The 22,607-nt window shown below is 34.5% G+C and overlaps 1 protein-coding gene across 1 annotated transcript in view; it reads right to left on the bottom strand.

Annotated features, from left to right (window-relative positions):
• Positions 1–7,464: 7,464 nt before the first annotated feature.
• The window catches only part of dnr1 (E3 ubiquitin-protein ligase defense repressor 1), a 28,237-nt gene continuing 13,094 nt past the window's right edge, over positions 7,465–22,607 (bottom strand). The window contains exons 3-7 of the mRNA XM_081738213.1: positions 17,722–17,941; positions 15,652–15,821; positions 14,038–14,254; positions 13,516–13,722; positions 7,465–11,130 (exon numbers count right to left, since the gene is read on the bottom strand). Of these exons, the coding sequence (XP_081594339.1) occupies positions 10,870–11,130; positions 13,516–13,722; positions 14,038–14,254; positions 15,652–15,821; positions 17,722–17,941 (1,075 nt within the window). The 3' untranslated portion in view covers positions 7,465–10,869. The remainder of the gene's footprint in view (positions 11,131–13,515; positions 13,723–14,037; positions 14,255–15,651; positions 15,822–17,721; positions 17,942–22,607) is intronic.

Raw genomic sequence — 22,607 nt, 5'->3', positions numbered from 1 at the left:
GTCTTCCCTTAGCTTGTAGCGATAAAATTGTATTAGAACATGAGGTAAGTTTCCTTTCGTTATCTTGTAGCGATAAAATTGTAATAATTAGAACATGAGATAAGTTTCCTTCCCTTAGCTTGTAGCGATAAAATTGTAATAATTAGAACATGAGGTAAGTTTCCTTCCCTTAGCTTATAGCGATAAAATTGTAATAATTAGAATGTTAGGTAAGCTGTCTTCCCTTAGCTTGTAGCGATAAAATTGTATTAGAACATGAGGTAAGTTTCCTTTTGTTACCTTGTAGCGATAAAAGTGTAATAATTAGAACATGAGGTAAGTTTCCTTCCCTTAGCTTATAGCGATAAAATTGTAATAATTAGAATGTTAGGTAAGCTGTCTTCCCTTAGTTTGTAGCGATAAAATTATAATAATTAGAACATGAGGTAAGTTTCTTCCCTTAGCTTGTAGCGATAAAATTGTAATAATTAAAACATTAGGATAAGTTTCCTTCCTTTAGCTTGTACTGATAAAATTGTAATAATTACTTGTAGAACATGAGGTGTTTGTTTCCCCTAGCTTGTAGCGATAAAATTGCACTTTTTACCTATGTGGCGACTCTCATGAGCCACAATTGGACAAATCAAGGCAGTAGAGTTGTAGCAATGGCAGGTAGAGTTGCATTGCTTTCAATTTGCTAAAGGATCTTAGCAAATATTTGTAGCACTGTTAACCCCTGTGCTGACGAAATAGTTGGAGATCATCAAAGAGACTTCAGACACAATAGGTCAACATTGGATCAGATCCCTATTTTTATGTATAGACAAGTGGATTCTTGAGATATACATTCTTATTCATTATCTTTTATTATTCGTCACAATTTACATTGAATCTCATTAATTCCTTCATTAAATTTATATGTTCATATGTTTGTTTTAAAATTCTTTTAGGTATATAATATATTTATAATTTTTTCTCTTCATTTATTCCTTATTTCCCCTGAACTGTTATCGGTCGAACCGTTCCATTTGTGTAATCTTTCTCCAATAAACTCTTCCTACTTTCCACCTGGGGACACTGTTATACGACCTTCCACCCTCACGTGGATACTTTACAACTAATTTTCTAATATATATATATATATATATATATATATATATATATATATATATATATATATATATAATACTTTACTTTTCTAATATATTTTTCTTCTCTCTATACGCTCTGGGGTCGCGGTGGCTCAGTGGTAGAGCGTTCACCTCTGGTGCTTGGGGTCCGGGGTTTGATCCCAGCCCCCGCCATGTGAACTTTGTGGTGGACAAACACCATTTCATTCATTACTCACCATCACTGTCTCCTTTAGCCTAACCGGCTTAACCGTGGAACGTAAACTCAAATATTTCATTTTCTTCTCTCTATACACTCTGATGATTTCCAGCTCATTTATGAATACTTTGTAACGATTAACGCATATGACCCTAAGTTGGTATTCAAAACAAGAAGGTAATAGTAGGTGATAGCGATGCCATCATGTCGTTTGCGGCAATACCGAACATTTGCATAGGGTGTTTCAAAAGATACACTGCTGGCCTTAATAATTCGTGTAAATACTTCAAATAGTCAAACAAGCAACTTCTGGGACAGACAGCCGTTGTACATTGTGTCTAGGATATATTATCTCATGCTCGCTGGAGATTTTAGCGTAGTTGGATAATAATAGTAGCCAGAGCTCGGCTGCCAGTTAGACAGTCCCATTATGCTACAAATATGCTTAATAAAGCTTAGATCCGAACACACATAGACGCTAAGTTCATCACTTTAATTTACTGTACTCAGAATATGACATAAAAGAGTGCAAAAGTTTAGCCAAATATTAAATAATATATTTTCATTTCATTTTAAAATCAATTACATCAGGTTTTAGTGACAGAAAGTGGTAATTTTGTGTTTTTCCTTTGTTAAAAAGAGATAGGTCGCAAAAAACCGCACAATACCTGTACTAGCCCATGGTAGAAAGTATAAACCGATCGGAGTACGTTGGTTGCCCTGGTGATATGGGGTTGCGTGTTATCCTGCAGGAGGATGAGGTTTCACAAACCGTCCAGATAAGTTCGAAACACAAGATTAATGATGTCATGAATGTATGATACTTGTTGTACTCTTCCGAATGATGATCACCAACAAGAAGATACGTAGTTTATTGCCTCCATGCTCGAATGCCAGGTGTGGCTCCTATATGGCGAGCACGAACACACGGACTGGATTTTCCTGCACACTTGCACGATACAATCACGCATATGGCCCTCACTTGACTAGATGTTGGGATGATGATGCGAGCCATCGTCCAACAACTGATTGTTTAGTGTTCGTACACTCCTGTGGAATCATGATGGCTCTGATTACAGTGACAGTCAGGACATCCCAATAATTATTCTCTTCAGGCACTTCCCAGTGCGTCGCAGGGGTGACATCTGCTGGGGGGCCTTCTGGCCCACATCGTGAACACCATCGATGGACCACTGACACGTCATGACAATTCTGAGGAACTACCACTCGGGCTCTTGCAGTTCCACTATGTTACCAGAAAGCTGGAAAATATTTTTAATATCGTTATGTTTTTATAAATAGTAACGATGTATTCAAGAGCTTTTAAACTAACTTGGAAACCATCTGAAGATAATTCTTGTTGAGATTTAAAGATGGAAGATGGAATTATATTGAGTACTAGGGAAAGTTAATTGCAATGTTGATGGTTATAAAAAAAATTGATATATTTATGATAAATTGTTGCTTCTTGTATTAGAACCATATTGTTTTTTTTTTTTTTTTTTTTTTTTAATAAGTGAACTATTTCTGTATTCTGTAAAAATAAAAAGGATTCAATACATTGAAAGATTCACCTTTTGAGCTATATGTTTTTACAACCGAAACTATTCAATAGCGAACACTTACCTTAACACCTCGGGTCGCTTCTAAAGCTGTAGATAACAAAACAACTACTTACTTGCTACGCACATAAAATATGATTTATTTCTTCTTATCGGTAGTGAAGATGACATCGCAAGAGGGGCCACATCTCATGACACAATAGTTTCATTGCATTCTCTTCGTTTGCAGCATTAAGCTGAGGTCTTATATTTGATACACTTACTTATTATTAAGCTAGGGAACAGAAAAAAGGTTTCAGAATACTAAATTTGGTGAGGCAACATTTTATTTCTTCACAGTTTGCTGTTACACCTATAAACTTTATGTTGTTTTGGTGTATCAGAACGATTTCAGAGAGTTTTCCAAGGCGATTTTTTTTTTTTTTTTTTTTTAAACAAACGTCTTAAGTTTACTCCAGTCACCGTATCACCGTTTGGTAGAATCCATCATAAGAATGTCCTCAAAGTTTCACAAAACACTAGTTATTACCCTACCCTGAAGACGAAGTATTCTGCCGGCGGGAGCTCATGTGGTTCGAATTCCACGTTAATCAGTAGGTCCCGTCTCATATAGCCTTGCTGCTCAAAGGGACGTTAAACTCAAAAATCAACGAAGTATTCTGGAAGTTGGGATGAGTATTTTTCACTGCTTTCAAAATTATTTTGTCTCAAGTTCAAAATGGTGGATATGAGTCATATCCTGAATTACGAATCTTATTTAAAACCTGCTGTAAATGATGGCTTATAAGCGAAAACTCATTCACGTTTTCTTTCAGAAAAGTTTGTCCGAGGAGAAATCAAAATGAGCTGGGACTACACTGAGCACAATTTTATATCTTAGCTACGGCGCAGGGAGATGTTTCAGTTCCGAGGGAGGAAGGAGGGGGAATAAATATATCTGGAAAGAGCACTGAATTCGCTGCATTGTTCAGCATTCAGACATTTGGGAACCTGTCTGGACAATATTTTTCTCATGCTCTGCCACAGATCTGTGCGCTTAGTATTTAGTCAGAGGATGTTGTAACCTTATATACGAAATGTCAATAGTTTCTATAACACATCATAGGTCTTAGATTCTGTAATGGATGACATCAATGTTTTCTGGGTCAGCATTGTTGAAGGTGCATCAAAGCGAAATTTATAATCAATGGATGTCTGATACTCTCGAAAGTCTGCAAATCAATTTCTCACAGTAGCATTAGAGGTTCCTCAACGGTTGACACATATCAAAATGAATTCGTTGGTGCCATTCCGTAGAGGTACTCGATAACTGCTCGGTTGTTCACCCGCTGTTCCTTAGTCATGCCTATTCAGAAGGTCGTTCTGTCAATTTGCGTGCCCTGCGACAAACTAAATTGTGAGACCAATGATGTAGGTGAAAATTCCGTATCCATCATGAATGAATTATTTTGTGCTAGCTTGGATTATCCATATTAATTACAGTAACATTTCACTAAATATTTAAAACAAGAGTACGGTAAGTAATAATAATAATAACATCCGCTCCATAAAAATACAATACAGTATTTGGTATACGTTAACCGACATTCGCTACCTTTTATTATACAATGGCATCAAATCCATTCGAATTAAAACAAAATACTTTTTATATATATATATATATATATATATATATATATAGGAGTAGCTTATTATATGCATTATTGAGCTTCCCAACTATGCTATGTCTAAGGAGATGGGAAGTCTTATAGAAGAAATATATCCGTCCGTCTATCCTTCCGTTGTATCTGTCGACATGCATCATAAAATCTAAAACATAATCAAGAAAGTAATTTTTTTAATATAGACCCAATTGTCTCAAGAATAGATTAATCTTCTTCCGTAAGCCTCTACTCATAACAAAAATAGAAGTCAATCATTTCCGGCTTCAATGTTGATCACCATAGAGGAAAAAAAAAAAACTGTAATAGGTACTGAAAAACTGCTTCTTGAGTTCAGACTCTGAAGAATAGAATTTTCCCTCATTTTTATCTCTCTATTCAAAGATAACTGGTATTTTTCTACATTGATGCAATAATAATAATAATAATAATAATAAAATAGTAGATAGCTGGAAGTAGTGTCTTTATATGTATTCAGTAAAAGGTTCTATTTCCGCCCTTATATTTATAGAAATACTGGAAGCTGTAGGAATTTATAGAACTTCCGGTTTCAATTCTGATTTTCTTGAATTAAAAACTGAAATAGAATGCTTTTATATGAATTCAGCGTCTGAAGAAAAGGACGCTTTCATATGGATTCAAGTTCCATCTTCGACTGGAAGTTATAGATCTACCACTTTCGGTTTTAGTATTACAATCCATGGTTTCGAAATCTACCGCGGTTTCACAATACGTCACACAGCTCACTTGTGCATTGAAACGAAAAAAAGTTGAACCGAACAATAATTTCAGTTAATTGCATTGATTGCACTAAAAACAATTAAGTCCAAAGGTATAACCGACTTCTAAGAAATCGATTAATTACCACTATTACCGCTATTCCCTTTTTTAAAGCCACCCTGTACTGTTTAGTTGATCCAAAAGGGTTTAACCTTAAAAGAAGTAAACTTTACGTCGTAGTTTTTTTTAAGTAAATTCTACACCAATTCACCTTTATGAATTTCTGTTACTTCACTATGAATAGAAACAAAGTCTAGCTCAATCTTGCGTTGTTGCTTCGTGAATATTCTTAGGTATTTATTATTAGCTTTGAAAAGTGCGTTTCCCAGATGCAACTAATAAAAATGATGAAGAGAATACTGTAGGCTACTGTTATATTAGGATAAGAAACATATAAGGTCAGTAACCAGCGATGTAGCATTCGGTGAGACTGGACTGATCGCTCCAGTCTGAACGCATAATACGTTATCGGAAAATTCACCTGTGGAAATCTCGTACGCAGTGTTTTACTTTACTGATCACAAGACAACCAGGCTTTGGATTTCATAATCTACAAATTCTTATCTGGCTTGCATGACTTTACAACAAACTGTCGCCGTGTTAAAGGTTAAATCGGATATACATCACAGTTATATTTACGGTAACCATTATCATCATTATGAGTATATTTCGTGATATTAATAGCATTCAGTTGTAAAAAAAGTCTTACAAAATAGTGTATCGTCTAAAGATTTTTATTTCCAAGAATGAATCAGATAGGCTGTTTAAGAAAAGTAACAATTTACTCTATCTCTTCCTATGGCGTCAGACTCATAACGTGGAATTTGGGGCAAACATCCCCTTGCTCTAATCACGGGGTGAAACTGCCTATTCTAATATTCTTTCAAGACCTGTAAAACACTGATCAGTTAGACACTTTTTAAACCATAAGACGACATGACCATAAAATGAGACTTAGTAAATCAAAACCTACAGAAAAATATTCCTAAATAAATTAATAAAATAAAAGCAGCCAATATGATTCGAACCAGGTTCAAAAATTTTTAATCCCACTCCAAGGAAAGAAATTAATACGCATTAACACTGCGTCAAAATGAGACAGAAGATGAATATTTCAATCAGGAAACAACAAGGTGTGTTGGTAATGCTTCGTTGGTCCTAGTCTTTCTCCAAGTGTTTTGTTCTTAAACTGAGTTTTAAGGGACTTCAAAATATAATTGCGCATGTATTTATTTTTCGGTTACTAAACCTTAAAAAAAATAATAATTTATTTCAGTTTGCGGTAATTTCCCGAGCATTTCGTGTCTATGGCCCCACCCCCGCGGCCCGAAATCTAGATGATTATGGGATTTTAAGAAAAACAACAGACTCAAGAAGAGGTTTTTTTCTAGAATAACAATAGTGAACAGTGACTAGTATGCTGCTTCATTTGCCATCGTGTTATTTGACGAAGTTTATGTGGCTGCTTTGAATTTTTTTTTTTTTTTTTTTACTCCTTCAGGTTTTCCAGTTTAGCCTTTTGTAGACGCTGATGAGGACAGTGATTCTCAAAAACGTTCGTTAATTGTATTAATCATTGCAGTGAGTATCAAGCAATTTCTTTTATTATCATTGCTGGCAATCTATACACGCTACTACTATAAGTTTCTTAAATAGGCACTAGCCTGGAGATAAACATGGATTCTTCCTCGACTGTTAAAAAAAATGATCGTAATGATCGGCAATGCTGTGCTATGGGGGTGGGCGAGCGGGGCGACGGCACCGGGCGCCGAGGGGGGGGGGGGCGCACAAAATTCGAGAGGAAATAAAAGATAGGAAAAATCACTTGGAATATTACTTCCTGTTCTTGCTGTAGGAAGTGGTCCTATAATGTTACTCATATGAGGAAAATGCATGTGCACACATATAAAATGGAAAGGAAAAAGTAACAAGTTCCCAAAATCAAGGAAAAGCAGGGTTTATTTTTGAAAATTTTCTTACGCTCACCCCCAATCACTATAGCGCTTCGCGACTAGTCTGTCGACCTCACTCATATGTACGGGAGCGCCGTCGTATACTCTTGCCTTTGGGCGCTAATTTTCCACAGCACGGCAGTGATGATCGTGGTCGAGCTAATAGTCCGTAAGATTGTTAAAAAACAACAAAAAAAGACATTTATATTATTTAGGATTCATTTATTAGCAAGTATATTTGTCTCTTTTATAAATATCTTTTTTTTATGAACTTTTTAAAAAATATTAATCTGAACACAAAATATCTCTCACGCACACATACAACTAGGACTCTAACAATACACATACAAACAGGTTTTGTACTCTACGCATTCTTCACACACATATGCATATAATATATGTACACAAAAAATACAGTATTTACACCTATTTACACAGCTGTAGCTTACTTTGAATACTTGATACGTGAATCAAAGCTTACAATGAAAACATTCAATATACATATCAGAGTCAATAAAACAATTATAGTATAATCCATAGATCTGTGCAAATAAACTCTTCGGAACATATACATACAAACGTAGAATATTAAATATTTTTCTCTTTGTACATCTCTTGCATTGATTATTAATCACTTCTAACATTTAGTTATGAACTTCTAATATTAGATATATTAGATACAGTTGTAAGCAAAAAAAATCCTTATTTTCATTTATCAGTTGATACTGTTTACTATTACGTGCAACCAGTTTCAACTGTTTCTTCGTAACAATCCACTCCATTTTCTTTATTTTAATGATTAATTTGCTTACAACTGTAAGTCAAGTGCCCATTACTATACGTATTTTTTTTTTTATTATTATTATTATCATCAATTTACTTTCAAGCAATATGCCATACACATATACGTATATATACTTGAGAAATTTACTAGAAACATTTATCACCAGACAGAAATGGGAATAATGGCCACACCTGAGAACTTATAACAAGTACACAGGCTCTACAGAGGAAGAAAATTCAATTTCGATTACAAATTGAGACAAATTGTTGACGCAAAGACTCGATGCAACCTTTCATTAATTTTATAAACGCTTCTATCTTATTTTTACAGTTATTTTAGTCTGGAGTATTACTTTAAGCCATTTCCATTATGCTAAGCATCCACTTAATGAAATTAATTTTCTTGTTTGCAATAACTAATCTCCAAATACTCTACAACAATAAAGTTCCCTGTTTTCTAACAACTGCACACATCTCTTACATAGTAATATGTTAGAAATACAGACAGAATACCTGCTTTCACGTATTGGAAGTATCAGTAAAATTTGTATATTGAGGGACAGTCTTTGAAGAACAAAGAAAAATCTATTAACGCCTAAGGATGAAATTACGCTCCAGTTACGATCACTCTGTGTAAATAACCTTTTAATCGACATTTCTATTACTACGACACAATCAAATGAATAATACTGACAATAATTATGCACAAAAACAGCCACTTGATCTGTAGTAAAATTATGCACCGATTGACTCTCAAAGTCTTGGCGGGATACTCTCCCCATTACGACCAGAGTTTTTTTCCCCGCCATAATTTCGTTACGTGAATAAATAAGAATTTCCAGTCTGCGAATTATCAGGAAGAATTCTCCTAAAAATGATATCATATACTTTATATATGCCATATCTTATCATTTTCAAATACATTTAACTCCCCAATGAAAATAATAATTCGCACTCTTGTCAACAATTGCACATTTCAAACAATAATAGGTCATAAGATTGGAAGAACTAAAAACAAATGCCCCACAACATTCATTTATACTTTTAAACATCTCAGACACATTTTAACAGTGACAAACTTTAACGCCTTCCAAGATTGTTTCGACATCGAAGTGAAAACTGATAATACAACAACCAATACGTTCTCGCCCAATTTTAATATGATTCTTGTAGCTACTGCCCCAAAGTAACATTAAGGTTCACATCATCAATTCCCTACAACTGAAGTTAAAAAAAGAAAGAAAGAAAAAGTGTATTTTCCACAAATTTTTATAACAATTTTACTTGGTTAAATTCCAAAAGAATTTATTATATAATATAAAATTTTAAAACCAAAACTTAAAATCGAAGTTCTTTCTAGTAAATATCAAATCTTAAGTTTATTAATAAAAAGAATTGCTACCGCAGACATTTTAATATCATTACTTTCGTGGAAGACGTTAAATAACAAAAACCTGGGGGAGACAGTAAGTCGAAATAAAAACTAAAAATTTATCTTGAGATATTAGCACACACTATTTTTTACTGAATCAGAAAAAGTATCACCTAATAATTTAAAATCAGACAATTTCTTCCATGTTTTCCACAAATAGAAGTAACCTATATAGTTACATTTACCTGACAAGAAAAGTTGATAAATTTTAATTTATGATAAATTCATCAAATGAATAAAATAAAGTATGGCACTAAGCGGACGAAGAAAAATAATATGATCTTACAAATAAGAATACCAAGTAAAAGAAAATCTACCTTATTTCAAATTTTCAGCACAATTCAAACTGAAAGAAGCTTCAATGCTTTTTTTATGATTTAATTTCCAATACAACAAAAGAATAAATACACACTCATTTGACATGGAAGTCAAATATTTTTGAAACTGTTTCTTGAAATTTTTTTAAACCACAATGGGAAACTGAAATATACAGAAATTTTATCTAACGAGCTTTCTTGAACATTTATGCATAAAAGTGTACCATTATTCAACGTAAAAAACGTGGCCCATATATTGAGAAGGATATTCCATTTAACGAGGTACGAACATTTAAGTTTGTCGAACATTATAAACGAAAATATTATGCGCAGGCATATTATTATAAGGAAAGCCTGAAGCACACAATTTATTGCAGCTATATCTATAGGAGATTTTTCACAGCCATCTTTATTATGTATTTCACACACATATATATATAAAATTAAAAAAATCACTCTCAAATGAACACGAGTACAACTAAATGACATATCCTGCTAAAAAAAAAAAAAAAAAAGAAAGAAACAACTTGAGTTTGATTATCATGCTTTAACAGTTTTACTATGTAATGATTTTGATTTATAATCTCCATACACTTTACTTCCTGAACCAAACACTTTCTGGAAACTTCCCGACCGCTTCACTCAGAAAAAACTGAACAGAATTGAAATGTAAATATTTCATTAAACGATGTCTTAAAAAAGAAAAAAAGAAAAAGAAAGAAGACTTATTAAAATAATATAAAAATTCTAGAGAGGAATACAGTATCATCTTCATATTAAGAAACGTAATACATTGACTCCAAATACTTCCTAAAAAATACTTTCAAATGACTACTAGCGCAGCGGGAATTTCCTTCAATCTTCTCAAACAAAAAGTTCACTTGTAATAAGCGCAAGAACTAAAAAAAACATGGAGTTTGTTTTTCCATGTTCACAATACATTTACAGATAATTCATACATGATTATCTGCAGCAGGAAATCTATAGTTTGTACTCGCCACAACACATTCACACACGCACATACATAGAAGCACACATTTCGGGGACAGTCAGTCAGTCCTCCGTTGCAGGTGGTCAACAGACCTCGGCGTCGTCCATGGGCTTGAGATCCTGAGAGTTAATGTTGCGGCCCCGGTCGCGCAGAGGAAGAGGCAGGTAAATGACTTGAGATTGTTGAATGTCAGCTCGGCAAACGGGGCAGCGTTCACAGCGAGCGGCACATTCCTGACAAGAGATCACATGTGCACACGGAAAAAACGCAGTGTTAATCTCACTATCCATGCAGATGCGACAGATCATTGCGTCCAGAAGCATCGCTAGCTGATCCTTCGAAGCCTGGAAAGCAAAGAGAACAATATGAACTAACTTTTATGCATATTAGTGACGTCAGGTATGTAATTCAAAATAAAATTAACACCAAGCAGTACCCGTAAACAGTACATGACTACATTGTTTTATCACAGCATGTAAAAATGAAATGAAATATTTAAGTTTTACGTCCCACTGTTATGCTGGCTAGGATAAAGCAGACGATAAGAAATGAATAAAATGAGAGGAAACGGAAGGACCCCGAGAAAACCCGTGCACACGGTGTTTGTCCCCCACAAAAGTCACTTGACGCGAGCTGGGATAGACCCAAGGACTAAGCACTTTACCACTGAGCCGGCGTGGCTCTTGCATGTGATGTTAAGTTTACAATAGGAATTTCAAAGCCGGTGAGGAAGGTACGAGAACCTGTTGAAATTGTACGGAGATTTCAAAAGTAGTACATATTCAGAGCTTAAGTTTTCCTACGAGACCTCTTACTTTAGACTACCATCCTTAGTCAAAATACAAAACAATTCGTCTAGTATTTATTTGTAGTTGCGTTTTCATTTTGTGTAGTATATTGTTTTCTGTAATTTTATATTTATTATCAAATATACGTTTGGATCTGAACCTTTTTTTTTTTTTTTTTTTTAAACATAAATTTTATTACAGGACTCAAGTATTTGACTTTGTGACATGCTCCCGGAATATCATCACTACATCCACTATTGTGTAGAATGTATGAAAATGGAAGTGGGACATTAAACCATAACGAACGTAAAATTAACTAATAAAATAAATGAAATTAGAAGTATCATCTTTAATTTTCATGTAATATAATAACTCAATTTTAGAATTCTTTCAAGGTAAATGGGCCAGCACGTTGAAAAAAAGTGGTTATTAGCCTCTGTGTTAAGCACATAAATGTAAAGACATATTAGTTTCACAAGAAAGAAGAGGCAATATGAATGTCTGAAAGATACGCATTCCCTTGGAAAAAAGTTTACACCCTACTACTGGAAATAACTGGTCGAAAATTCGTTAAATAATATACTCCACATAAAGATAACAATTTCATTTATATAGTATAGTACTCCCCCTCCTGTGATCCTTCATTCCTACAAAATTTTACTATTTAGTACTTAATAAGTACTTTAATAAGCGGGAAATTGCATTATTTGGAGATGCAGTAAAACAGCGGCTCATCAACTATTTCCTCCATTCGACCAAAAAATGAAGTCCGTTCGGTGATCAAAATTTAACGTAGCAATTAGGTTTAAAAATGTGTTCTCTGCATTCAGTTTAATTTCGTTCGAAGTTTCTTCCCAAAATATAGCAGTAAAATGAAGTGATATTTCTAATACTTTGCTTCAGTTCTGTATCGGAGTTCTTTTAATACAGGGAGTCAGAGGATCTCATATTGAAGGAAGATACTGATGCGTGCAATGAAGAGCTGAATAATGTACCGGTAGCAGTTTTTATATAATTCTTGCACAATATTTGTGATATCTTGACTCTTTTTCAATCTATCCCTTCATTACTCAACCTTAGTTTTCCATATCACGTTCAACCTACATAGGCTAGAACGTGTCTTCGGGTAAGTATATACATATACAGTAAAACCTGTCAATTTGGCTACCTCTCTAAGTTGGCCACCTACTCATCTTGGCCGAGTTTGTTTGTCGAATCTATTTTCTCATAAGACATTTGTTACTTATTACTCTGTAAGTTGACCACCTGTCTATCTTGGCCACGCAAAATATCGTTTTGTTATTTTTCTTAACTCTTTCGTATTCCCATATGAGAAGCAGATGTTCTGTATTTGTGACTGGAGACAAAGAAGCATGGATTCCCACGATTTGCTCTTGGAGGTCAATGGCAAGAACACTACCCTGATAAAGGGGTGGTCAAGGAAGATGTAAATAAGAAAAAGCACGTACAGGAATACAGGAAATTGTTGTACCTATTTATTTACCCTGTCTATTTTGGTAAAACTATTAGCTATACCGACTCCTTTCATCAGTGGGGAGCTTTAGTAATTCCAGAGAATTCTCAAGGTGAACGTGTTTTCAATCCGAATAATTCAGTATACCAGACTAGTTTTCAGGAACAGAAAGGTGTGTATATATATTAAACATACTGTAGTAATTTTTTCTAGTACTGTATATTATGATTACTCTATATACATTATCTAAAAGTAGCTGTCGTGGCACTGCTTATTAAAATTCTACAATCAAATATACTAGAAATCCTATTCTAAAAATACACCAATCACACTTATTTTCTGTAAGTTTGCCACCTGTCTAAGTTGGCCACTTTGCAATGGAACCGATGGTGGCCAACATAGACAGGTTTTACTGTATATACTTAATACACTCACCAGAATATTATTAAAAGGAATAAAATAATTACCTTGCATTTTTCACTATCACAGTCTTCACACTTCTTAGAATTCAGTTCGCAAGTGCTGCCATCTTGGTCTGACAACTGCAACGAATTTTTATTTTGGTAAAGGGCACGACGAGCATTGTCGTACACCTCTCGACAGGTTCTTCGGATATCAAACACGTATTTCTTTCCAAGAGACGTATCTTCATTGAAGATGGAAAATATCGTTCCCTGCAAATTCATCAGAAATAAATTGTAAGTACTACAGAAAACTGAAGCAACATTCATTTTGTATCGCAATAATCTTTTACTAAAATTATATAAAATATATTTCCATATTTATTGTGTTCTGACAAATTTTATTATTATTATTTTACGAATTACTGGACAATAATGATCATCTTGTTCTTTCGAGTTTAAAAATCAAAATTTTGTTTGCATTTAATTTTTAGTTATTTTAAAAACATTACGAGAGACAACTGCTAGGTTCATTCATAATTTAAAATACTCCATTCAGCTTATAATAGGAGTAGCTAATAATCTTACCTTGAGATCTCGGATGAACTGTGACGTAACTGCACTCCTAACAGTCTCACAACTATAAAATGCGTGTTTCTCCGTAATAGCTCTATAGAGGCCGCTGGCTGCATGGGAAGACTCCAGTTTCAGATCAAGCACAGTTTCCTCGGCAGATAGATTCAGGTACAGAAGACGGAAGTTTCGGCGCTGGGAAGCAACGCTCTGGATTGCTGTGTAGGGGATACTGCAGAAAAATACAAAAAATACAATTACTTTACGGAAATTAGACAAAGAGGAAAAGTACACTAAGAACAAAGGTAAATGTAGGATTGCCAACTCTGGAAAATACAATTATCGACACTCCCTCAAAATCCCCTATGACATAGGCCTGAATGCGAAGTATCTCTATTCAGACGCATCTATGGGAAGGAAATGGAACGGGGGAGGGAGTAAAAATAAGCTTCAATCAGGGCACTTTAAAGCGTCCTGCACTGCCATAGATTAAATAAATATGACTTAATGTATAATACAACAGAAAGTTATTTGTAAAGACACTGTTGAATTTCGATATTTTATTCTGGATTACAGATTTCAAAATACCGGTCATAAAGGGGCTGGTAAGAACTATGTGCTGGTCACCGGACTTAATGTTGTAAATATGATTAATAAAATAACCATATTGTCTTGAACATTAGATAATATTACTGATCTTTTCTAATGTGGATTCTGTGTACGTTTCTGTGGCGGCTAGGATTAGTGTTGCAACGCTTTGTAATGATCAAAGGTTTTGAGGTAAAATATTATTAACAACATTAGTTCTTTTGCCAGTTTTTCATAAGTGAAAAGAGAGAATGAAATGTAACTTATCAGATTAATAGATAATGTTATTCTACACCCGAAAATAAAAATCAGAAGAATTTTCACTGTTGCCATCCACGGAAATTCCAGTGTGGACAGATTATAAACTAAAATTACATTTTCTGTTTACTGCAAAATAAATACAAATAATATTTAAAAAGTAGTTAACACGGAACCAAGACAATATAATAAGTCATCAATTACGGTTGAGTTCATTTTTCTAGTCGCTGCCTTAACCTAGATTTTTGGGTAATTCAGATTCTGGTTACACTGTAATTTATATGGATGGCAACTTGAAAATTCTTCCGATTAGTATTTTCGGGTCTAGAACAACGTTATCTATTATTGTGGTAAGTTATATTTCATTATCCCTTTTCACTTTCGAAAAACGGGCAAAAGAGAAAGGTTAGCCTTGTATCATTTTTAGTAGTCTACCCCCTTAAGCATAGAAAATTATTGAATAAAGACCAATTAAAAAGAAAAGTTCGACCAGGTTGTTCGAAGATTAGTTTGCACACCAATTCATAATTTTAACGGCATTTATACAACAATTTGACTCTTGTAGGGTAGCAACTTCTTCGACTACAACCCTCAATTCTTTTCAGATTACTTCACCTGAAAAGGCTGGGAATTCATGTAGTTATCTAGCTCTACGCTCACACATAAGCTACTTCCTTCTCACAAAATAAACTATAGATTCACATATTCCCTAAAAACTATCGAAACACAACCCTTCTTTAGAATCTGTAGTAAGTCGAAAACAAATATAGCCATACTACTCACCTTTGAGTTAATACACCTTCAGCATCATAAAGACTAACTCCATGAGGTCCCACACCGAGAACAACCGAAGCTCCAGCGTTGGTTTTTGTCTGGAACTGCTCCTGTCCGAAGTTATCCAGATAGGAGACTTCTTTTAGCAGCCAATATTCCGCTGTTGATGGCTTCATTGACTGCAAAAGACAACAAAAATTGTTAGCTCATACGTCACTAGCCTTGAACTACAAACCTAGGCTACAAACCACAGCATGTTCTTGCCCAATATTTTCTTTATATAATTTGTCTGATCGCGTAGTCGGCAAAAATGTCCATATACGGGGGTAAGTCGGAAAGATTTCCCTGGTGGCTATGGACAGAGGTGTTCATGGAAGACAATGTACTGCGAAAATAAAGAGGTTTATTTTCTCCACCTAAGAACCAAGAACGCTGATGCATCGGTCATAACGCTTTACAAAATTTAAGAATTCCTCTTGGAAAAAATGTGTGGTCCGCTTACGGAAAAACTCCTTCACCGCTGTCTTCATTTCGTCATTGGTTTCAAAGAGTCTTCCGCTAAGAGTCTTGCGCCTTCCTGCCAGAAAGAAATGGAAGTAGTTTTGCGTGATATTAAGACTGTATGGTGAATGGTTAAGGCACTCCCAACCAAGGGCGGCAAGATTGTTTTGAGTTGCCGCCGCTGAAGTCTCGAAAGGAGAATGTCAAATGTCAGAATGCCAGGCCAATTCCTCCGAATAGCACACTTCGGTTTTGTCAAGTGTCTGGAAATACAGCTCAGCATTTATTGTTCCAACCTCCATACTTGGCGAGGACAGAATGGGAGCTCGTTCATCCAAAAATTTCTGATAGCACTGTCTGCAGGATCTTGGTAGTACGTCACCAAATTACACCTGGAGGGATCTCGCATTAAACTTATACTTTGCCCCATTGCTTTATGGAGGGGAACTTATTTTCTTATTTTCCGACTTCCCTTTTGTGTTACTTTTGCACGCGGCTAAGACAGTAAACCTGGTAGGTTTGGGGTGTAAATATTAATCTATTACCAGGTGAAAATTATAAAACTGATTTAAATATTAAGTCTTTAAAACTAAATGCACAAATTCTGAAAGAACGAAAGATACCTAGTGTAGTATATAATAGACAATATATACCGATAAACTATTACGGTATTGATTAAGAATTTACCTATTAAAATACGTACCTTACAGCATTTACTAGTAATTAGATTTTTCATTATACTCAGTGGTCGAAGTGAGGCGGTATGCGCTGGTATGCCATACCGCCTGTGGTTTTTCAGTGATGGAGGCATACAGTCTCTGGGTTTTCAATGATTAAAACATACCGTCACTGGACAGTAGATTTTAAATACTTTTAATAAATCCATTTTTATACACAGTAATTGAAGAATAGCTTTGCACATGAAAATATTTTATTTCTTTATTTTTATTATAATTTCTAAGTTGACAACACCGAGACATTTTTGTTATCTTTTTCCTACCTTTTGTTTTTAAAATGCGGCAGGTCTATCTTCAAAGAAGTTCACCAAGTTTATATTTTGATGTGCCATATTGAATACTTTCTTTGTTATGTATGTGTTTGTGTCTTCTTGCCTTCATGCATATAAATGCCGTGTTTTGAGCAGCATATAAATGTCATGTTTTGAGCATGGGTGGATTTAGGTGTTGTCTGCTGAGGGGGCGGACCTTCTGATGGTTTGGAATACCCCACAGTCAAGTGAGGGGACCTGGAGTTTTCCCGTAGGAAATTGTTAATATAAGAACTCTGTTTTTGAGCATTTTCGTGTACAATTCTCTGTAATGCAACATAATGTGATTTTTAAAATAAATAAATTCAAAAAGTTGCTGGCGGAAGCTCTTCAATAATTTTGAGTCATTATGTAAATATAAATGCAATCCTTTAGACAACATACCCTCACTGTATTTCAACATTTAGATAGCCGGTATGATGAGTCAAAATCGTAATAAAACATACCGCCTCTGCTTTTTTTCCCACTTCGGATACTGATTATACTAAAAGGACAACATTAAAAAAAGTAAGAAAAATCAATTGAATTACCTTCAATTTACTGTGTTCCTCCGCCACCTTTAGAAGAAAGTCCACCGGATAATTTTCCACAAAAATAAAGCTCGGGTACACACTGTGGCCGGGCACCAAAGGATCGAAGTCTCCAACTTCTGCCTGTGTTATCAGGGCAACCAACTTTGCAGCAACTCCCCAATCAGCCTTCAATCTCCCTTCAATCAAATCGAGCTTTGTATGAAGATAAAATTGATGCCTGAAAAAAAATAAAATATTTATGAATTCTTTAAAAGAAGAAGTTAGAGCTAAAGACTAGACAAATACCAAAGCATTTAAGCCATACGCACTTAAACAATACATCCAAAGAAATAAATATCTCACTATGTTAGTCTTTCTAAATTAATACGGGTAGATTACATTCACCTTTTCAAATCTTGGCACCTAGTATATTATATCGTACACAAAAAAAGAAACTATGACAAGGCTTTCTATATTTAAACCCAAAAGTGATGTCACAAATGGCTCCTATAAGTAGCCGACTGTTTACATAGCTGGAGGGAGATTAACCCAATTTTAAGACAGCTAAATGGTGGATGACAGAAAAAAAAAAAAAAAAAAAAACTGCTTACGCGCTCGAAAACATTTCAATTTCAACAACCTTCCTGCTTCCTGAGTTTTGAACCACCCCAGCCCTACCGGGATTGCATTTAGCCTCTTTGGTTCCAGTAGCGACTTGATATAAACTTTTCAACATCCATAGCATATAGCTGGTAAATCATGTTAGTACCTATACACAACATTTGACGCTTAAGAGCTTCGATTGAACATAGCCCAATAAATGGTTTTCTTTACATATCTATGGTCTATTAAGCTTTTTTCTTTCCTTTTAAATGGCACAAGTGTAATTTAAACGACAGTTCATAGACATATCAAAGTTGAAAGTTATTATATTAGTAATAGATTTCCTTACAAAGTATTTGCTTATTAGTAGAATAAAATTGAAGCTTAAATTATATACAACTATAATCATACCTGTTGTGTTATATGGTTGCGAAACATGGTCGCTTACTGTGAGGGAAGAACGCATACTGAAATGAAAGTATTTGAGAATATAACCCTGAGAGAGAATATTCGGACTCAACAAGAACGGGAATGGGGAATGAAGGAAACTTCTTAATGAAGAACTGCATAATTTATACGGTTTACCTAACATTGTTAGGATCATCAAGGCTAGAAAGCTCAGGTGGGCAGATCATGTAGCCAGGATGGAAGAAAGTAGGAACGCTTTCAAAGTTTTAACTGGAATTCCAATCGGAAAACGACCATTAGAAAGGCCTAGGCGTATATGGCAGGATAATATTAAGTTGGATCTCGCAGAAATAGGAATAGAAAGTAGAAACTGGACCCAGTTGGCTAAGGACAGAAATCAATGGAGAGCTTTTGTGAATGCGGCCTCCAGGTTCCATAGGCCATAGAGTGAGTGAGTTAGTAGGCTATAATAAAAATACAACTGTGCTTATGAAGATCCATCGGTACAGTTGCACTAACGAATCTGTCGTTTACACTCAACTATTGAGCTATCCTCTACAAACGAAACTTCATTAGAGCCGAGATAGAAATCTTGTAAAACAAAAGTTATAACAACTTTTCTCTGCTCTTATTACAGCTTTATTTACATTACTATGTGTTTCTGATTTTAACAAAGAGAGAAACAGCTGACAACCCAGTCTAATTATCAATAGAGAGCACAGTTGATGTAGCATAAGGAAACCACGTGTAATACAAAACAAACAAAAACCTTGAATCGGTTGTTACTTCAGCAAACTTCTGCGCCATACATAAAAACCGTGACAAAGAATGTGCGGAACAATCTTATTAAGAAGCGTAGATAACGAAGACCATTCTTTGGTCAATCACAATGGTTCCATTCATTACAGTGACATATATCACGTGGCTATATCCACGTTGTTTTGTTTATCCTTTTTAGAATGGAAAAGTAGAACAACAAACTAATCACGTCTTTGTTCAGACGTTAGCAAGCAACAAACCCTTAACCTGACTTACATTGTTCAATGGCGTTATTTGTTAATCTGAAATATTCATTAATATTAAAAGGTTCTTAATACAATAATGTGAGAAAAGGAATTTTAGAAGATAACCAACAACGAATTTTAAATAATTTCTCAATACAAAGATATCTGATTCCCTTACAATGACTACAAATATACATTAAGGTACTTAAAAATTAGCCCACGTTGATAATTATATTATCATTAGATCACCTTATATGATTTTGGTGCAGTGAAGGTTAAGCTGTCTCAACAAAAGATTTAATTAATTGCATATTCATTGACACTGAAATTCTGAGTGGTGTGTAAGAATAAATCTTATTTAGAATCTTGAAAAACGTCCACTATGAATGTTCATTGTGCATGTCTTGTTCAGTTCAGTATCACAAAAACTTTTGATAAAATATTAACATTAACAAAGTTCCGGTTTGGAGCTTCAGAAATCTGGCAAGTCTAGTTAATTGTAAACATCTCATTTATCTAGTTATGAACTTTATCTAAGTACTTATATTAAAATGTATTAGGGGCATTCATACATAAATAGGACACTTGGATAAGAGACATCTAAACCCTTCTAACTACATCTTGTTTTGTATATTCTCCATAATGCTCAGTTATGAATTCTGACATTTTTGGATACCCAAAACTAAGATTTCTTCCATATTTCGATACAGCAAAGAGTATTTCTTTCCTAAACTTCTCTGAAAGTTTCTCTCTCACTGGGGAAAAACCACGTATCTGCTGCTACCGCGTACGGAATCTCCCTGTCCTTGGCCAAGAAATGAGAAGTGAATACACTGTGACCTTCAAGTGATGCAACAACTACCAGTAGGAAACAGCGATGCCAGAACAGCTAAATCGGGAATTAGCCAAAGCAACCCTCAAAATGTCACAGACTAAAAGTACTATGCGTCCAGAAGTCTACTCAACAAAGCTAATATACACATGTTACATTGTATAGAAATTAACTTCATTTTCACTCCCTCTCCTTTTTCCTTTTAATACACAAACTTCAATAGCACGGTAGTAAAGTTATTTCGAGAGTAGGTAGTGTAGAGTCCTAGTTTCTTATCAAGGCATCACCCCATCTCCACCTCACCCTTTCATTCAACGATTAATAACCGGCAGGAATAATTCTATACCTACATCGCATTCTTTATTTTGATGCGTTAAATAAGGACAGCTATATATATATATATATATATATATATATATATATATATATATATATATATATATATATATATATATATATATATAGGCCTATATAAAGTAGTACAGAATAGCTATCTGAACTACCGTCGATACTATTTTGAAAAAATGTAGCCAAACGATATATACAAGGAAGAATTTGTCTTTTACTGAATTTAAATTTAATTTTAGGCTTGATCTGTCTGGTGTAATGTTTCTTGCATTGTAAGATCTAAAATTAGTTCTTTGCTATACAGGAATTATACAGGAATTATGCCGAAAGTTTTCATTAAAAAATTTGTTAAATTCTACGGAGGGATGCACTTCAAAATTATCTTCAGTGATATTATTATTATTATTATTATTATACAAGTTAGTCTTCCTATATTCTATTGAAAGTGATGAAGTTTCCGCATGATATTACTATTATACAATATATATTTGCACAAGGATGGCAAAATATACTGCTATGTACACTCATGTCCAAAATTATTGTCGCATGTCTATAAATGTTGGAATATAATTTGATAACGAATTCGCCCGGTATTTCTTATATTGGTATGTGTATAATCGGCAAAGACATGTTATGTAGCAAATTTCATGTCAAAAGAACAGTGAATAAGCACAATAAAAACGAAAATAAAACTTTCTTGTCCATTTAGCAACATTTTGTTTTACACATCCTACTTTTCGTAATTATAATTCTTTTATTATGAAATTTACCACAAATATACATTTCCCAATTAAAAGAACACAGCAAAATCATTATCTAATTATATTCTTACAAGAAGACAGTTATAGATATGCGACAATCATTTTGGACATGAGTTGTACATTTGTACAGGCATGCCAATTCCAACATTTTAAACCAAAACAATAAGATATGTCACTTTTTGGACATTTTCTGCTTTTTGCTCAGGCATTTGGTCACATTGAGATAATATGCTGGAAAAAGTTTATAATGATATAATTTAAAAATTCCCTATTTAGCAGCATATACGAGGGGGCAGTCAAAACTTCCCGGAATTTTATTGTAGCTCTTTATTACCAAAATATAATTACACGGTTACTTAATCATTTTCAAAGTAGGCACCTTCGGAACACACACTCGCTCCACCGCTTCAGCCATTGCTCGAAACAACGAAAAGCCTCTTGTGGTATCTCCCGAAGTTCTGGCGTCGCGTTGGTTTTGACGTCTTCTACGGTGACGAAACGGTTAACGATGCTGTTTTCGTTAAAGCACTGTCACCGTAAACTGACTAAGGCTATTAAAGTAGGTACTGAAGCAGATTTCCCCAATATGTATAAAAGCTTGATGTTGGTGCGTTGCTCGAACTGCTACAATGCACCCAGTGTTGTCAGATTAAGAACAACAGACTTCCTGCCTAAAGGCCTGAAATTTCCCGATCAGTTGCAAAATTTCCCGCCAAGAAAGAAAATCATTAATTAAATAGTTACCCATTAATAATTAATTTATTATACAGTATTAATGATTTCAAATTAAAATTCCATAACAATGAACAATCAATCAGAAGTACATTTTTTGCTGCGGGAGGAGAAATCTATTATAGGGCCATCATTCTATTTTCTATCTGTAGTTACAGGGTTTATTTAGTATAGAGAGAAATATTCATTTTTGTGTATATATATGTGTGAGTCCGC

Source organism: Thermobia domestica, chromosome 2, assembly GCF_964235325.1.
Source record: "Thermobia domestica chromosome 2, izTheDome1.hap1.1, whole genome shotgun sequence".
In the NCBI taxonomy this organism is placed as follows: domain Eukaryota; kingdom Metazoa; phylum Arthropoda; class Insecta; order Zygentoma; family Lepismatidae; genus Thermobia; species Thermobia domestica.
Note: the sequence above shows the minus strand (reverse complement) of the source record. Positions and strands in the feature narration are given on the sequence as shown.